This window comes from Pyrgilauda ruficollis, unplaced genomic scaffold (genome assembly GCF_017590135.1).
Source record: "Pyrgilauda ruficollis isolate IOZ18807 unplaced genomic scaffold, ASM1759013v1 scaffold79, whole genome shotgun sequence".
NCBI classification, from domain to species: Eukaryota; Metazoa; Chordata; class Aves; order Passeriformes; family Passeridae; genus Pyrgilauda; species Pyrgilauda ruficollis.
This window is the reverse complement of record NW_024529821.1, coordinates 5,620,411-5,637,659: the sequence shown is the minus strand read 5'-3', so window position 1 is coordinate 5,637,659 and position 17,249 is coordinate 5,620,411. Positions and strand designations below refer to the sequence as shown.

Sequence of the window (17,249 nt, the reverse complement as noted above, 5' to 3'; positions counted from 1 at the left end):
GTGGCTGCCCCTGGATCCCTGGAATGTCCCATGCCAGGTTGGATGGGGCTTAGAGCAACCTGGGATAGTGGAAGTGTCCCTGCCCATGACAGGGGGTGAAACAGGATGGACTTTAGGATCCCTTCCAACCCAAACCATTCTGGGATCCTATGTTCTTCACAGCTGGGACAGAGCCCACCTCTTTATTTGGAAATACACAGGAGCAAATGTGTGGGTTTCAAGGTGCTTTTGAAGGACAAATCCCTGCCAGTCAGGCACATCCATTCCTGTTCTTTTCCCCTTTATTCTCTCTGGGGAGTAGCAGCCACTGGCAGACCAGAGAAGCTGTCTCAAGTGTTTGACATGACTGAGTCACATAGCTCAAATCCTGAGCATTTTGCTGCAGAGTGTGCTGGTTTAACATGGGAATCAAAGAAGAATCTTCTACAGCTGCCCATGAAACACCATTATTTTCTCAACTTGGTGCTTGTACAGCTGCACTGGAGCACAGGAGCACATGGCTCATCATTTCAGGCCAAAAATGCTAAATCTGTCTGCAGTTGGAGGGAGCAGGGCCTGCCTACTGCCTGCAGGCTTGTGCTTGGCCAGTGATCCACAGCTGGGTTCTGGTTTGCCTTCCTCACAGGATGCCAATACTCTTTTTATTCCCCACGGCCTCAGGCACACAGGAGACTGATTTAAATGAAACAGGCAAATTAACTGAGTGTTCACAAAGCCCCTGTATCTCTCTCTGTGCAGATACATGCACAGATAAACATTCATTAAAAATAAGAACAGACACCTCCTCTGAGATGAGAAGGATGATTAAAAATTGCCACTGTCCTTAGTGGCACAGAGCATGCAGAATATAACCCCTGGGAAGAGAGTCCTGCAGCTTTTACCCCAAAACTGGGGCACCTAAGCAATCACAAGCTCTTTCTGCCATTTAGTGTCTGAGCTTGCTTGTCACCATCCAGCTTCAGGTGTTTCTTGCTGTATCTCTTGATGAGAGTCCCTGGAATCAGCGCTACCACAGCCATGGCCAGCAGCTTGAGCAGCGTGTCCCAGGAGAAGATGGCATCCAAAGAGGTGATTTGGGACAGAATGGCCCCTGTCTGCACACAGATGAAATTATATGGTGTAAGGCCTGAAGGAATCAGAGCAGAAAAAAGCTGTTAGTTCCCCCCTAGAGAGAATTAGCTAAATATGCCCAAAGCCAGACACAGTGCTCTGCCACCCTCCAGGGAAAGTTCTTTCTTATGCTGAGGTGGAACTCAGTGTTTTAATTTACAGCCATTACACAGACACTGGGGTTTGTGCTTGTAACAGAAAGAACGAGGTGTAAAGCAAAATTTGCAGCACTGGGGACACCTCCAGAATGCTCAAGGGCAGCAGAGAGGAAACAAACCAAGGGTCAGAGTCCCAACTCTGCCCTCCCTGGCTCAGTGATACCAAGAGCAGCAGTGTCACACTGTCCCCTCAGGCCGTGTTCCCAGGCCTTACCAATGAGAACGGAGAGAAAGAACTGGGACATGGGGATGTTTAAAATGGGAGCTGAGAGGTTCAGGAACCAGTTTGGTGTCATGGGGAACAGCCTCAGGAACAACAAGAAGAAAAATAAGCAGCTCCTGTTCTCTTCTACCTGCCAAAAGAAACGTTCCATATCATTCCTGCTCCTCAAACAGCAGTAACATTCAAATGGCCATAATACTGGAGTGAATTTTTCTTCTAACAAGCCACAGTGTACCATCAGTTCAGAACTGAGGGAAAGCAGCAATCCTGTGTATGTCTGTATGGGAGCCTAATGGTGAGCCAGCCCTCTTCAAAGAAGGGGCGGAAAGGGGATCACACCGGAACGAAAGATCAGAAGTCAAGAGCAGAACCACCTCCAGTGTACAACACAGCATGGGATGGATGGAGGCAGTTCTGGAGCACAGAAGTTTCCAAACCGTCCTTTATTTCATATCTGGTTTTCCTTAGGATCTAGGATTTTCCTGGCAGCCCCTCGGCCAACAGGTTTGCTCCAAGAGAGCAGCCTGCTCCTAGACCATGCCCTCAGCAGGCCTGATGCATCCCCTGCACAGACTGGTTTTCACTGTCACCCCAAGAGCAGCCTGGCCCAGGGCCATCGCGTGTGTCAGCAGAACCGCCAGCTCTTACCTTCCCTTGCAGCAGAGCCACCTTCTCAGGGAAGAAGTGGACTATGAGCTGCTTGCCAAAAGCTGCAGAGAGCAGGTAGCAGAGGGTGGCTCCCACAGACGTGAGCACTGAGCACAGAACCAGCCCCATCCATGGCCCAAAGAGTGCTCCAGCCAGGACATTCTGTGGGGACAAGATGGAGTGAGACCTGGGGGACACGGTGTGTCAGAGAACCACAGAATTGTTAGGGTTGGAAAGGGCCTCTGGAAATTATCCAGTCCAAATGCCCTGCCAAAGCAGGGTCACCAAGAGCAGGTGACAGGAACAGGTGGGTTTGGGATGCCTCCAGAGAAGACTTTGCCCTCCCTTGGACAGCTGTTCACAGTGCTCTCCCACCCTCCATAGAAAGAAGTTCTTCCTCATTGAGGTGAAACTTCTTGTTTTAGTTTATGGCCATTGCTCCTTGTCCTATTGCGGGGCACCACTGAACAGAGTCTGGCACCGTCCTCTGACATCCCTTGGAGCTATTTATATGCATTAATGAGATCCGCTCTCAGTATTCTCCAGACTAACCATCTCTCATCAGAGAGATGCTCCAGCTACACCTCTCTGTGGCCTCTGCTGGACCTTCTCCACCTCGTCTCTCTTTTCCTGGGGAGCCCAGATCTGGACCTGGCACTCCAGCTGTGCCTCACAGGGCTGAGCAGAGGGGCAGGGTCACTCCCTGACCTGCTGGCAACGCTGTGCCCGGGGCACTCCAGGACCCACTGACCTTCCTGGCCCTCAGGGCGCATTATCCACCAACACTCCCCGAGCCTTCCCAGCAGAGCTGCTCTCCAGCACATCAACCCCGACCCGTCGGTCCCTCCGGCTCCTCCTGCCCGATCCGTGCGTCCCCGGCCCCTCGCCCCGCGCCGCCCTCCCCGTACCAGGAGGCTGGAGCCGGGAATGGCGAAACTCTGCTTGTACAGGTACGCGCCGCAGAACAGGGCCAGCGCCGCGCCCCGGTGCTGTCGCTCGTAGTCCCGCAGCGCCTCGGCCAGATCCCGCAGCTCCTCCAGGTCCGCCGGGAACCGCAGCGCCCTGCGAGGGGAGAGACGCTCGGGCAGCCCCGGGGGAAGGGAGGGACGCACGGGCAGCGCCGGCCGCCCACACCCACCTGCGCGTCTGCCCCGCGCTCAGCCGCACCGACAGCAGCCACAGCGCGGCCGTGGCGGCCGAGAAGACGAGCAGGAGCCCAGCCGGGCGCCGCCACATCCCGGGTCGCGGCCGCCGCTGCCGCCGCCGGACGGAGCCGAGCCCAGCGAACCCGACCCCTCCCGGCCCGGCCCTGCCGCCCTCAGCGCGCCGAGCGGGTGCGCAGGCGCGGGGCGGGGCCTCTGTAAGGGGCGGGGCCAGGCGGCCGTGGGTGTGAGGGGGCTGCGGGGTGTTAGTGTGACTTGCTGGCACCTGCTGCTCCTGGGGGCTCCTTGCAGGCTCAGCCGCGGACACATGCTTTGAACCCCTCTTTTAAAACCACGCTTTAAAGCCGTGTGCCGCCATGGTTTTATTGTCGCTCCCCTAGCCCGTTTATACACTGCGTGGAGAGCGGGTCCCGCGGCTCGCTCCCCACAGAAGGCGCCCGGGGCCCAGCAGGTGAGTCCCACACGGCGGGGAAATGTCTCTGCCCCGTCCGGGCACGGCATCCTCGGGACCCGGCTCCTGCTTCAGCATGGGATGGGCTTGAAGGTTTTCTGGGTGTTCTCAGTCAGGACCAGGTCGTACCGGCACAGCTGGGGTCTGTGTGAAAACATGGCCAAAAGTGAAAAAAAAAATAGCGCTTTTTTCTGTCATCTCCCCACCTGCTGCAGGCCTACATAAAATAAGTCATCTTCTCAAGAGAACTGGCTCCAAGTCCACCTGAAGTGAGGTTGGCTTTAAGCCAGGGATACCTTGAGCATTTTACCATTCTGTTCTATGTTATCTTTTACTTGTGGAAAAAAAAAGGATCACAAAAAATCCAGCAAACAAACAGGCCCTGGCTGCAGAGCCTGTGGTTCCCTTTAAGCCAGTGCACACCTGTGTCCACCAAACAAGGTGGTCCTTCCAGCCCACCTGCCTGTTCCTGCCCCTTCCCTGCTCCAGGTGTGAGAAATTCTGCCACTGCTCTGACCTGGGTCCAAACACAGATCTGGCCTGGAGCTACTTCAGCCAAAATAACTGAGGAAGTACTTGGGCTTTCACTGGGGAAATATGAACATTAGCCCTGTGTAGTGGGTTGAGCAACAGGGAAGGGGAGAGGGCAGGACATCCTTCCTTGTGGCAGTGACTGATAAGATGATGTGCTGAAAGTCCTGAACTGTGTTTATGGCCTGTGGCAGCCCCTCCTCGGGGAGAGACAGCATCCTGTGATTAAATATTAGGGCATTTGTGTCTGCTCTTTAAAAGACTAAATGTGTATCTGGGACTGGAAGTGACTGTGGAGGTGTGGGACAGGAGACAGGGAGTGGCAGCAAGGGAGAGCTGCAGGACCTTGTTTAGTAGATATCCACAATCTTTTCCTTGTTCCAAGGCTAGGATAAGGGTAGCAGACCTCAGGAAAAGCAAAGAAACATCTTCTGCAGCTCTATATATCTGTTTGCTTCACCCTCCTGACCCTGTGATCTTCCAGCCCTGCTTTAAGCCAAACTCAGAGCACGGTGTGGTGTCCACAGTGTCCTTGCACACAAGTCAGCACAAGAGATTCTGTGCTTGCTGAGCTCAGGCAGAGCTCCCAGCCTCCAGAGGTGGGAAGCTTCAGGGTAGGACAGCAGAGCAGACAGAGGCTAATGAGGTGATAGAAATCTCATCAGCAATGTCTTGAGAGGTACCCCCTGATGTTGTGGGTACCAGCCAGGGCTTTGGGGCAAAGCAGCCAGCAGCTCCCACTTGCTGGAGTTCCAGGAGTGAATTAATCTCCCTGCTTCACTAGCCATACAAATTGACTGGGATATAAAATGTATATTTGGGGCTGAACATCTGTTCTTCCCAGAGGGCTGTATTTCCCTCCATCCTGGGGTTCAGGCCTGGGCAGCTTCCCAAAGGTAATTTTCCTGACCAAAGGTTAAGGTGTCAGGCCACGTCAGAGTCACATCACATGTGACATGTTCCCAGTGCAATAAGACAGTCTCTGTGTTCAAGTAACTATTCAGCTGTGGGATTCCATTAAAGAGGAATTCATTCCCAAGATTGGTGTATGTGAATTACTAAATGTAAAATAAATCTAATTCTTCTGCACATACTCAGCCAGGCCAGGAATCTGGGAGATTCCTTTACTTCTGTCCAGTCTGCACCAACAGAAATGGTTTGTTTGTAAACATCTGCTCACCTTTCTGGGTTTGTCAGTGAGTGGAACCTCATTTGGAGAATCCTGAGTTTGAATTTTGGGCCAATTACAGATCCCGTGGAAAATGTCAAGGAAATTCTTTCCACATTTTCAAGATCCTGGTCAAACCCAATGAGCAAAGTGATTTGTTTGTACTGCTGGAAGGTGGCAGCTTCTCTAAAGGTAAAGCAGACAAGAGAGAGTGTCAGTCACCAAGGGAATAGCACTGGGTTTAATGTAGTCACTGTAATATTAGGAACAGGCTGGGGGAGGAGGCCTGATCTTCTGATTAGTTTCTGATTTACAGGAAATGGGTGTGGATTCAGGTGTCAACCTGCTCAGCCACTTCTGCCCTCAGTTTTTTGAGGTAGAAGTGGGGAAACAGAGGCTGGATGCCATTTGGCCCAGAATTTTCACTGTGATTCTGCTTTGATCCCAAGTGGACTAGATCCACGTGATATTTGTACCTGGCTGTCTGTGCAGGCCTGAACACTGAGTCACTTCGAGATATGCATGAAATCTGTCCTGGCCTCGGTGTGGGATCCATGCTGATTGCTCCAGTGCAGGCAGATACCAGATATGCCTGAGGGAATATGCACTTAGAGAAACTTGGGAAAACTAGTTGTGCAGGTTTGGCTGAAGTGTAGTTCAGATCAATCAGGAATTTGCATGTCACATAAACACCATTAATTTGTCTCTCTGAGTGGAATGAATTGATTTTGAATGTGACATATTCAGGCCCAGGTTAATCCCCAGCTGTCTTGGGCACTGGGAACTAGAACAGAACACTCCCTGTAAGAGGAAGGAAAGAGGGGGAGATGTTTTTCCTTCTGCTTTAGTGGAAGCCTAGGGCATGCTGGCTGAGATTGTCCACTTCAGTCCTTAAAATGACAGAGAAGGGCCCAAACCCAAAAGGCTGGGCTGTCAGGGCTGTGTGCTGGGGGAGGCTGTGGAAATCTCTTGGGGCCAATAAATCCCATAGGGCCAGGAAATCCCATGTGCACTAGCAAGTATCAGCAGAGAAACTGGGGGAGGATGTGTCACCTCCTCCCAGATGCAGTTGTACCAAGGGATGCACTAACACTTCAAAAAGCTCAGACCAGTAAGACTTACGGATTAACTTTTGATTCTGCCTTCCTCCCATCTTCATCAGCTAGCACGATGCTGAAGGTGCCTCTCCTGGTGTCTTTGTTCCATGTGATAACGTCCACCAAGTAGTGATAGACTGAGGGGAGAGAGTGAGTGGGGTTAGACTCTGTGGACTCAGTCTGCTGTCCAGGCTGTGCACTGTCTGGGAGCAGAGCTGTGAGTAGAAGATGGACACAGCCCCTGCAGTTTATCTCGAAAATCCCTCTGTCCTCCCTGCTCTCCATCTCCCTTTGCAGAGATTTCACCAGAAACACTAGGAGGTGTCAGGAGAGCACTGCAGCAAGGGCTGTCTGTGCAGGATGGCCTCTCTGTATGGTTCCCAGCACACTGCCTGCCTTCCCCCTTCACTTCCAGACTGTATTTCTTTCTTCAGTCCCCCTCTGAACCCCGCCATTTCTGTTCTTTGTATCTGTCATCTCTGTCACGGAGCAGAATTTTCTGTTCTTTGTTCTGTGAGTGTGCATTCACTTGCTGACCAGCATTGGAGCTCAGGCCATAATCCCAGCCCATGCCCTGGTATGTTGGTAGTCACAGGGATGAGGTGAAACTTTTTACCTTGGTGCAACCTTTTTTTCCACAGATTCTCTTCGTCTCCCTGTGCCTCTCTCTTTTTTCCAGGGTAGCCTTTTCACCTGTACAGCCTGTCTTTCTCTCTTATCATTCCCACATACCTCTTTCTTTCACAAAAGAATGGTGTGTTGCTTTGAAACATGATTTGGGAACTTTTATACTTAATTTGAAAGTTCTCAGCCAATTTTCTAGAACTGTAAGCAAGTTGGCTTTCCCAGCACTGGACAGGTTGGCAGATAAAGAAGGTTATGGCAAACCACAGATGGACACAATTCCATCCAGCAGCAACTGGAGTTTCTAAAATGCTGGCTATAACACCACCAGCAAATAACTATCTCTGCTTGGCTGCTGCTGATAGAGGCAGTGCACAAAGAAAAATAATCTCAGAAATCTCAGTCACTTACTGCAGAATGGCTCTTTGTCCGCTGTGTCGAAAAACATACTTGTCACTGGATGGCTCTGTTGTGTTAAATAGCTTTTCCACTCATAGGCATAATAACCTGCAGGTGACAGTTTGAAAATAAAACCAAGTTATTGCACAGGTAGATGAGCCACTAAATGGCTGAAAATAAGCAAGTATTTAAGAAATAGTGCATTGTGTGCCAGCTGCCAAGTAGCACTGACACACATCCTCCTGCACCCCAAAGGCATAGCACTGAATATGCCTGGTTACTGTTCAGCACTGTCTTCAAGCTGATCTTTTTCCACATCTGCTATCCATGGTCAAGGGTTTCATTTTGTAGTGCAGAATGAGAATCATCCTCTTGGCTTTGCCAGTTCCTTTCTGGAAGCGTCAGGTGTTTTAACATCAACATTTCAGAGCTGCCAGACTGAGGCTGGGCTGTCACACCCAGGCTGGGGCAGACAAGTCCAGAATTCCCTTTGTTCACCCATTTGCCATTCCTTTTAGAGCACAGAGGGATTTGTGATGCTGGGAATTTAATTGTAAGTCTTATTTTAGCAAGAACAGGCCCCTGTCCCTCAAACTCTGCAACTGAGGGACTTAAACTCACTGTTTCTCTGACTTTAGTGTAAAGATCCCAATTTTAATTTTGGCTTTACTAGTTCTGGACCCTATACCCGTGGATTTCTGTTCTAGATCATAACATGATGTCATATTACAAGGAGCAGGCCTGAGATACGAACACCTCAGTGGAAATAACTTTATTTATGTTATGTTAGTCCTCCAGCAAAACATCCCCCTCCGAGTTACAGTGCCAACAGGCAGCTCTGTGTTCAGGATGGACTGACATTCCCTGGATCCTTACCTAGGATGGGGCATGGCATGGGCCAGAAGGGTTCACAGCTGGTGCATTTGCCATTCCTGTAGTTCCTGTACGAGTTGCAGGGGTATGTGGTGATATTGCAGCTCTGTGTCAGGGAGGACAGGAACAGGAAAACAGACCTCTGGTGGTCACATTTAAAATACTGCAATCCTTAATCATATACAGGAAAGAAATATTTCATTAGCAATGCTCATGCCTCAGGACACACCAGTGGACATTTGGGTCTGAACCCAACAATTTGCACTGGGGAGCACTGGGCTGTGGCAGAACAGTAGGTGGGCAGCAGCCTCTCCCTTTGAGTGCACTCAGCTCTGCCTGTGTCTGCTTTGCTTTTCCTCCTGTCTTTTTGGTTTTAAAAACATTTATTTGTGTGATTGCTGCAGTTCCAGAGCATCTAACTATGGATCAAGTTCTGACTCTGGTGTTCTCTCCTCTCTGAGCTCAGGCCTGACAGCTGGATATTGCTTTTAGCTTTGCACATGACTTTCCGTTTTGGTAAAAAACTCTTTAGAAAGACATAACTAATAAAATGAGTTGTTGCATGAGCAGCAAAATCAGTGAAACCTCATTTCCTAGGGATTTTTGGCTCAGGCTGCTCTCCTATGTAGATTCTCTTGGGTCTGATAAGGGTTGAATTCACAATACTGCATTTTCTTCTGTAAGGTATCTTCTTCACCCACCTTTCATCAAACCAGTTCTGCTGCCAGGCTGAAAGGAAGAAAAAGCTTTCTTTTGTTCAAGATTAGGGCTGTTTCTTCCAGACTGCACCTTCTGTCACTGCCAAGGAAGGTGTCTTTGATTTGGGATAACTGCCTGCTCTACATTCATCTTGAACCTGTTTTCTGAACAGGTCCTTCCCACTGCTAGTACTTGGGCTTTTGTGTGTTACAAGTAATTAGAAACAAAAAATCCCATGGATTTTCTGGACATAGCCACAAAACAAAGGCACACATCTGTCTGATAACTTTTAGCACAGAGGATTAGTCCCACTTGCACTGTGACAGAGGCACAGAGAGGTCACCCTGACTCTCATCTCTGCCTGTTGCACATCAGCTAAACCCCTGTCACGCCAGTGCTGAGAAGAAATTGCTGCCATGGGTTTCCCAGAATATGGATTTCATGTATTTTCTGAGCAGTGATGATGATTCTCTGGCTTTCTCCTGTTTTTCTGATTGGAAACATTTTGTCAGGGTTTGTGCAATTCAGGGCAGGATTAATTACCAGAAAAGAGTGTCAGTGGACAGCCTGGTTGGTCGGTCCCGCCGTTGGGATAGAAGTCGACATGGCCCAGTGCTTCTCCATAACCCAGTCCTAGCAAAAGGGAATACCAGGGCTCAGGGTGGGAACATTAAACTGTAAAATGCACAAGAAGGAAATATAGCAACCTAACTGGAAAAAATAGTAGTTATTTAGCTCTTGGATGCCTGCTTGTACAGGAATACTAATGTCATCCCTCTGTTTAGGCAGAAGGCCAAACAGTTGTGACCCAGCTGGGTTATTTTAACAATGGTATCAACTACCTAAAATAAGTCTTTGCATGCAACAGTACAAAATGTGGGGGTTTGTGTCACTTGTGTGCAGGAGAGGAGGAGGGATGTGAAACCTGGATGTTGCTGTGCTGCTGAAATCTGACTTTGTGGAAGGGCTGGGAGAAGAGAGGCAGCAATTAGGTGGGAAAGCCAAGTGTTAGGGTGGCCATGGGAGCAGCATGGGGGGCTTGGCATTGCACTGCTGGCCTGGCTGGTGGGTCTGGAAAAGGCCAGAGCTGAGAGAGAGTCCAGATTTGCCCTAGAGGAAAGTCTAGCTCTTAAGAGGTGGGATGGAGACTGGAAGCATCCTGCAGGGAAACATGGTTGAGGGTAATTGATTTGCTGTGCATGTCACTGAGCTGTGGGACCAGTTCTGGAAATGCTGTGTGCTCAGATGCAGCATGTAGCATGGTGTGTCCTGCTCTGGCAGGACTGTGCTGCAGGACCTCCTCCACTAGTACCTAAGTAAGTCCGTGTAAGTCATGGGCCAGGTTATCACTGCTGTGTCAGCAGCATGTTTTGAGTGCAAATAAACCAGCAGCTCCTGAGGGAGTGCTGGGGACAGCGTGGGCAGCACAGCACCCCAGAGGCTCAGTGAAGAGCGAGGACCCCCAGCGCTGCTGCCCACCAGCAGCCCCCCTTCGCCTCCACCCAGTCAGTCTCTGGGTTTCCGTGTACAGGAGGGGGATGGAATGTCACCTACCATCGGTGTCGGAGTGAATGACATCCACAAACTGTGCGTCCGTGGGGTCCAGCCTCTCGCTCGGCGCCGTGCCCCTGTACAAGGGGCCCGCGGGGTCAAGGCCTGCAGCACAAAGCCATGGGTGTGGCACCGCCTCGCTGCCCTTCCTTGGGGCAGGAGGACTGCTGGAGGAGGGCTTACCTGTGATTCTTCCCAGAGTGCCGTCAAACAGCTGTCCCACGAAGCCAGAGATGTGTGCTCCCAGGCTCACTCCTATCATGTGCATGGAGTCAAGGGATGCTCCTTCAATCTGAGGTGTAAAAGTACTCATGGTCATGTGTTTTTGGAAAATTAAAAAAAATTAGGAGGAGGAATGTGACATCTCCCAGTGTTCCACTCTGTGTAGATATTTGTCTTTTGACCATGCCACAGGGCAGCCAACATTCCTGTTTGAGACTATACCTCAGAAAGCTGTGATGAGAACAGTTCAGGAAATGGTTGTATTTTCCTGGGGCAATGACTACAAGTGTGGACAGGAACCACTGATGGGCCCCAGAAGTAAAATTCCAGTTGCTCCACGTGTGATTCTTGCAAGGAATTAGCAGACACTATGATCCTAAAGGATCCAGCATCATCATTGCCTGTGCAATACCTTAGAGGAGCTGTGAAATGTAGCTGATCCCCTTAAGCTCCCTATGGATATACAAAAAGTAGAAGTAGAGCTTCTATGTATGGGAAAACATGTCTGGAGAGCTTTGTACCCAAAAATGTAGAGACTTAGAGTGCAAACTGAATATTACACCAAAATACCATTGTACCAAATCCAAGGGTAGGATTTGGCACTGCAATACACATGCACTTCCAAAAATTAATGTATTCCTTTTTTAGGAGTTTCTATTCCCAGACTTCCTGCTGGTTTAAGCGCTTCCTTTGTGCCCTTTACATACTTTGTCTTAATGACTGTATCATAACATGAGCATCCAACTTACCAACATTTCATCTATAAGTTTCTTCAGAATCTCAGCAACTCTTTTGCACTTCCTGGAAGCATAGCTGTAGATGAGAGTTGTTGCCCCCTGGTTCCAGTCCACAACAATGACGTTCATGTCCTCTACAGAAAGCAGGAGATGCACCAGGGCAGGGATCCAGACCGGGGCAGAGCCTGTGAATCGGTACCCGTGGACAATGAAGGTCGTTTTTTTGGTCACATTGAGGTACTTGGAGGCTGTTGAGTGGAGCTCCTCGGCACAGGTTGGATTCTGCCGGGTGTAGAGCAGCAGCTTCACTTTCAGATCTGTCCCTATCAAAGCATTCCCGAAGCTGAGGGCTGTGAATGCAGGACATGTCTCCTGAGGATCTGAAAGGAGCAGAGTGGCAATTGGAGTTTGGCACCAAGGGGTTTTCTTCAGCCTGTTGTATCTGCCAACCCCGCACAGGGCAGGAAAGTGTGTGGTGAGTTGTCTGAGCACAGGGGCTGCTCCTGTCTCCTCTCTCCCTCTCCACTCTCTCATGCTCATGACTGAGGTTACCTTGGAACTTAGGTTTTCTTGCTGTGTTGGAACAAAAAGAGCAATGACACCTTTTTGGAGCAGCATTCCCTGAAACACCACAGCCCTGCTTTCTGTGGCAGCTGGGAGTTGGCAGGGACTCCATCCAAAAATCTCACTGGTGTGAGGAAGGTATTAAGAGACCCACAGGTGGGATGGCTACGGTACTGGTTTAGGAGCACACCCAGGTGCTCTGGACAGGTTCTGTGTGGTAGTCACATACTCTTTGAACACAGAGAGACATAATTCTCTCTCCCAGGATTTTTCCTGGGGAAGGCAGTGAGAAAGCTCAGAGAGAGAAGAGAAAACAATTCTTATCTCTACTTGCTGTGCTGGTTGTTTGGCACATGTGGAATGTGTTATGGAGATTGTTTACCGAAGAAGGGATTTGTTAATTGGACTCTGGTGATGGTTGTTTGGATTGATTGACCAATTAGGTCAAAACTGTGTTGTGACTGTCTGTAAGGGGTCATGGGTTTTTCTTTAGTACAGAGTTTAGTATAGCATTAGTATAGTATGTAATGTAATATAGTATAGCTTGATAAAGCAATTGAACAGCCTTCTGAATCACTGGATCACTGCACGTTATTCCCTGGCTGGGGATCGTCCTGCATCGATATGTTCTCAGCTAAACAGGTGTCCTTGGGGTTGGTTTGTACCTCCAGCCTGGAGCTGCCAAGCTGCAGAGAGTCTTGCCGTGGTGAGGGGCAGCTCAGTGCTTCATTTGTATGTGCAGATGTGGCCTGGTATTCCAGACTGCAAAATGGGGCACCCTTGGGTCTGTGAGATGGTAATTGTGCTTTATACACAGCTGAAGTGTAACTGAATTTTATGTAAGTATTGCTTGATGGGATGGCCTGTGCCATTGGAAAGCTTGCCTTTGTTCTTTGCTTTTCCAGCAGAACACCAGCTGAGCCCAATACAGTCTCCAGCAGGGCACTGGCAGGGAATGGAATAACTGTCTCCAGACTGACACTACTTATGAAGGCCCTCACAGGTTTAGTAGCCTCTTCCTGGCTCACAATCCTTTCCCTCAAATCCTCATAATCTTATTGAAGAACCTTGTGGGGGAAAGTGTCTCTCTCACACATATGTCCTGGGCTGCAGTAATTGTTCAGGCTACAGTTCCTAGAGGAATTTCCCTGATCTTTGTTGCTTAAAGGACTGTTCAGTAGATAGCAGGGTTTAGAAAACCTGCAGCTGTAAGTTAATTATGCTCTAGCAAATCTCCAATGCTCTGTGCATTTTAATTTCTGAATGATGAAACTGTCACAGTTTCTATGAGCAACTTTCCCTTTTCTCCTCCTCAGGAAATCAGGAGCATGAGAGTGATATAAATGCTATGTGCCCAGCACATAAAACAATCTTCTCAGTTGCCACAGTTCTGCTAATTACTTTGTAGAAGCCCCAGGAGCTCTAGAAATAAAAGTTAATAGGCTAAAAGGATGTTGCAGTTAAGTCCAACTGAATATTTTTAATTGCTACCATAAATTCAGAAATAAATTTTAACATCTGAAATCCATGGAGTCCTTCCTGTTTAAAGCCTATGGTAACATATGAATGGTGTGACAGGACTGGTGGGAAATGAGCCCCTGGCCAGGCCCAGTGAAATCAGAGACCTTTGAATGCAGGGTGTCCTGCCTGTGCAATGCTTCACTCAGAGCTCCCAGGAGCACTGTGACTCCGGGCCCTGCTCCCAGGAGGAAAGGTGACCTGGGTGGCTGCCTCCTGCCAGCCTGCTCTCAGCTCATTCTTACAGTGCCAAGATGCTCTGTAAGAAACTGCAGCAAGCGTTCTGTGACACTGCTCTTGTCAAGATCCCAAGGTAACTAGCAGAGAAAAATTAACATTTTTTGCTCATGCATACCAGCTCACACAGTGAGACTCAGTGACTGTCCTCTAGGTGCTACTGCAGCATTAAACAATACAACTGTGTGTTTTACTAATAACTAGGCATTGTTTTAGTTATTGTATAGTAGCACTGTATAGTGTTAATTATCTTTACTGCTACTGAAGCTGTAGCAATACAGGCAGAAATGCCAGGCAGGAATTACTTCTATATGGTGCAAGATTGCACTGATTGCTTAATTTGTTTCTGTATCTCCTACACTGTGCTGAGGCTTGCCCAGAGGAGTACTATGTTTGTCATCAGAACAGCCCAAACCTTCTGGTACAGAAGTGCTTTCAGAGAGCTGGTCAGCATTTGCTGATACCTAACACAGGGACTGTGTAAAAAGCCTTGTTTTATCTGTACCAGGTCTGTTAGATTGGTTCTGTTTTGATTAACAAAATCAAATCAGTGCTAATAAGGGGAGGAAACCTGCCAGCTTCTCTTCTGGCAAGCTGGTGCCAATGCCAGCCTCATCCACCATGTGTTCAAAAACTGACACATGAAGAGGGCCAGTTAACCTGGCTTTGCTCTTCCTTCTGCTGAGTACAGTGACTCCTACCCAAATGCCTGGAATGCTTTGAAACTCAGGATGACTGGGGCAGGTGGCTTAGTGAGATTTACTCTGCAAGCAAATAAATGAGGTAGAAACTTATCCCCTGGCACTGTACTTAACCCATGTCCAACAGGTCACCTCCCTCCAGTAAAGGGGAATGAACATGGCCATTAACCCAGCATCCCAGTACCCTGCCTTAGCTTGCTAATGGCAATCCCCATTCTCCTTCTGTTCTGTTTTCTGATATGTAAAATAGGAGGCAAACAGTGGTTTGCTGGGCAAGATGTTCTAATCTCTCAGAACCTTCAGCAGGGAGCATAAAAATATGTTAAATCCATGTACCTGCCAGGGAGCTGGACACATTTGGTCTCGAGCCTGAGACCAGCCTCCAAGTGGCTATTGCAGCAGTGGAAGCACCTTCAGAATAACTTGGTTCTGAAGTTATATACATATAGATATATGTTCTGAAGTTAGGTAGTCCAGGTGGGAGTGTTGCAGGGAGTGGAACAGTCCCCAGGCAGGCTCCTGGTATTTACTGCAGTCAGTGCTCTTCAGGCCTGCATTCCCCTGGTGTGTCTCATTCCTTTCTAGGAGATGGTGTTTGGAGGCTTTCTCTTTGGTGTTGATCCTATGGACAGGCAGGGTTTGTCATGGTGGCCTTCTGGGGCTGTGGTACCGAGCTGTCTGCATGAATAAAGTAGCAGCTGAGGTTTTTACCAGCCTGTCCTCTTGCAAAGGCAAGTTCCAACAGATCACCTCAGTGGGTCAGTGGCCACTTGGCTGGATGTGTGGCTGTCCCAGCTGTGGTCCTTGGGACACAGAGCTGCTTGCTCCACTGGATGGAGCTCAGCTGAGCGTGTCACTGCTTCTCTGTCTGCAGGAGCTTTGGCCCACCATCCCCTGCCACCTTGCCTGAGCTTTGTGCAATGAGTGTCATCAGACTGGTCTTAACCATCAACAATATCTTTCCCCCTTTAAGCACACTTGACTACCACACCATGAATCTCGAGAGCATTAGTGGTTCAGATTTCCATCACTTTTCCACAGAGAGAGTGTGCCCTCCACTCCTAAACTGGTCCTCAATAGCTCACTGCATTTCACTGGTGCCTTTTCACACCGTTCTCTTTTCCTGCTTCTCGTGACTGCATTTCTTACAGTCTTAACCAAACAAACCAAGCAAAAGGCAACCCTGAGATTACTCCAGAGGACCCAATGAAACACAAGTTAGTATTTTTAAGAACATTGTTTTTTTAGTCCTGTTTGTTTTCCCTACAAAGCAGAGAGCTGTAACTTGCCTTGCTCCCATGTGTATGCTAACACAAGGCACTACATTTGTTTATTGTTACACAGGTTTGTTCTTGTAGGGCTGTGAGGCTATCAAATGTAGCTTACTGTTCATAAATGGTAATTCATCCTTTGCCTCTGCCATACATGATACCCCTGAGAAGAAATCATTATTCTCTGAAGATTTCAAATGACATTTTCAGTGTCGATGGATAGTGCTTATATAAGAGAAATGTTTGCAAAGGGAGGAAAAGATAATAAAAAATAGTTCTGGTTTTCCATTTGGAACTCTTAGATCTGACTACATTCATGTAACCAGAATAATTTGCTTTGCCAAAATAAATAATGCTAGTGAGAAATCCTGTGCAGTAACTGTAAATGCAGAGGGCAGGTACATTCATGTTGCTGTAAAGCACAGAAAATGTGTTATATTTGACAAAAACATTCAAAACAAATGGTTGAGTTCTTACCTGTTTTCACCCCATGCAAAAGGCAGATGAACACAACACACAGCCTCAGCATATGGACTTCCACATGGAACTTCTACGGGTAAGAGATTTGAAGGATCCCACAATTTCTCTAGCATGTGTCTGCTGGCTCTGACAGCAGTTTGCTTGCTTTTTTTTTTCTGCCAGTAACAGTAGGTGTGGTGAAAGGAGGAAGTTGCCAGCCAAGAAATGAAGACCAGTCAAATGAAGCTTCTTCTTAAGAAGGTGGGGCACCTTCTATTCTAGCAGGTTTCATTAATTTAAATATAGTTTGCCTTGGGGGATGACTAATCAAAGACACAAATGGGTTGGTAGCTGTAAGCAGCAATTTGACTACACGTGTTGAAACTAAGGAAATTATTGCCTATTTGTCTTTTGCAAAGAATGTCAGGAAGATTGTAGGTGTCACTGCAAGTCTGATAAGCATCTGGGTGGGGCCGGTGCTTGGTTTCACAGGGCCCTGCCTTTGGAGATGTCATGATGATCCCTAATAACTCCCATGTCCTTCCTGCTCTCCTGAGAGCCATGGCCCAGAGTCCCTTCTAGAAATCCTGTCACCACCTCAGGCAGGAGACAGGTGCACAGCACTGTGTAGTGACAAAGGGAAAGTACCACTTCAAGGTATCTGGCTCTCCACTGGGCTCCCAAGCAACTGCTGTCTTGGATAACACTCATACAAGTGGCATTCCCACATTTTCTCATGGACCTGCTGGAACCTCATAAATTCAGCTCTAATTCAAGTAAGGAAGGCTTTTTTTTTTTTTTTGCTGGATGGGAGGAAGGAGATTTACAAGGAAAGACAACTATCC

The 17,249-nt window shown here is 48.5% G+C and overlaps 2 protein-coding genes across 2 annotated transcripts; both read right to left on the bottom strand.

The window, feature by feature from the left end:
* Positions 1-152: 152 nt before the first annotated feature.
* On the bottom strand, positions 153-3,465 carry TMEM41A (transmembrane protein 41A). The gene is made up of 5 exons (XM_041487091.1): positions 3,278-3,465; positions 3,048-3,201; positions 2,140-2,301; positions 1,483-1,621; positions 153-1,126 (listed from the first exon to the last, which is right to left on the bottom strand). The coding sequence occupies exons 1-5, from the start codon at positions 3,373-3,375 to the stop codon at positions 906-908; spliced, it is 774 nt and encodes a 257-aa protein (XP_041343025.1). The 5' UTR covers positions 3,376-3,465; the 3' UTR covers positions 153-905.
* Positions 3,466-3,824: 359 nt separating this feature from the next.
* Positions 3,825-16,474, bottom strand: LIPH (lipase H). The gene is made up of 10 exons (XM_041487006.1): positions 16,423-16,474; positions 11,667-12,034; positions 10,879-10,987; positions 10,699-10,800; positions 9,688-9,777; positions 8,449-8,616; positions 7,585-7,680; positions 6,575-6,686; positions 5,465-5,638; positions 3,825-3,897 (listed from the first exon to the last, which is right to left on the bottom strand). The coding sequence occupies exons 1-10, from the start codon at positions 16,472-16,474 to the stop codon at positions 3,825-3,827; spliced, it is 1,344 nt and encodes a 447-aa protein (XP_041342940.1).
* Between the last annotated feature and the right edge of the window lie 775 nt (positions 16,475-17,249).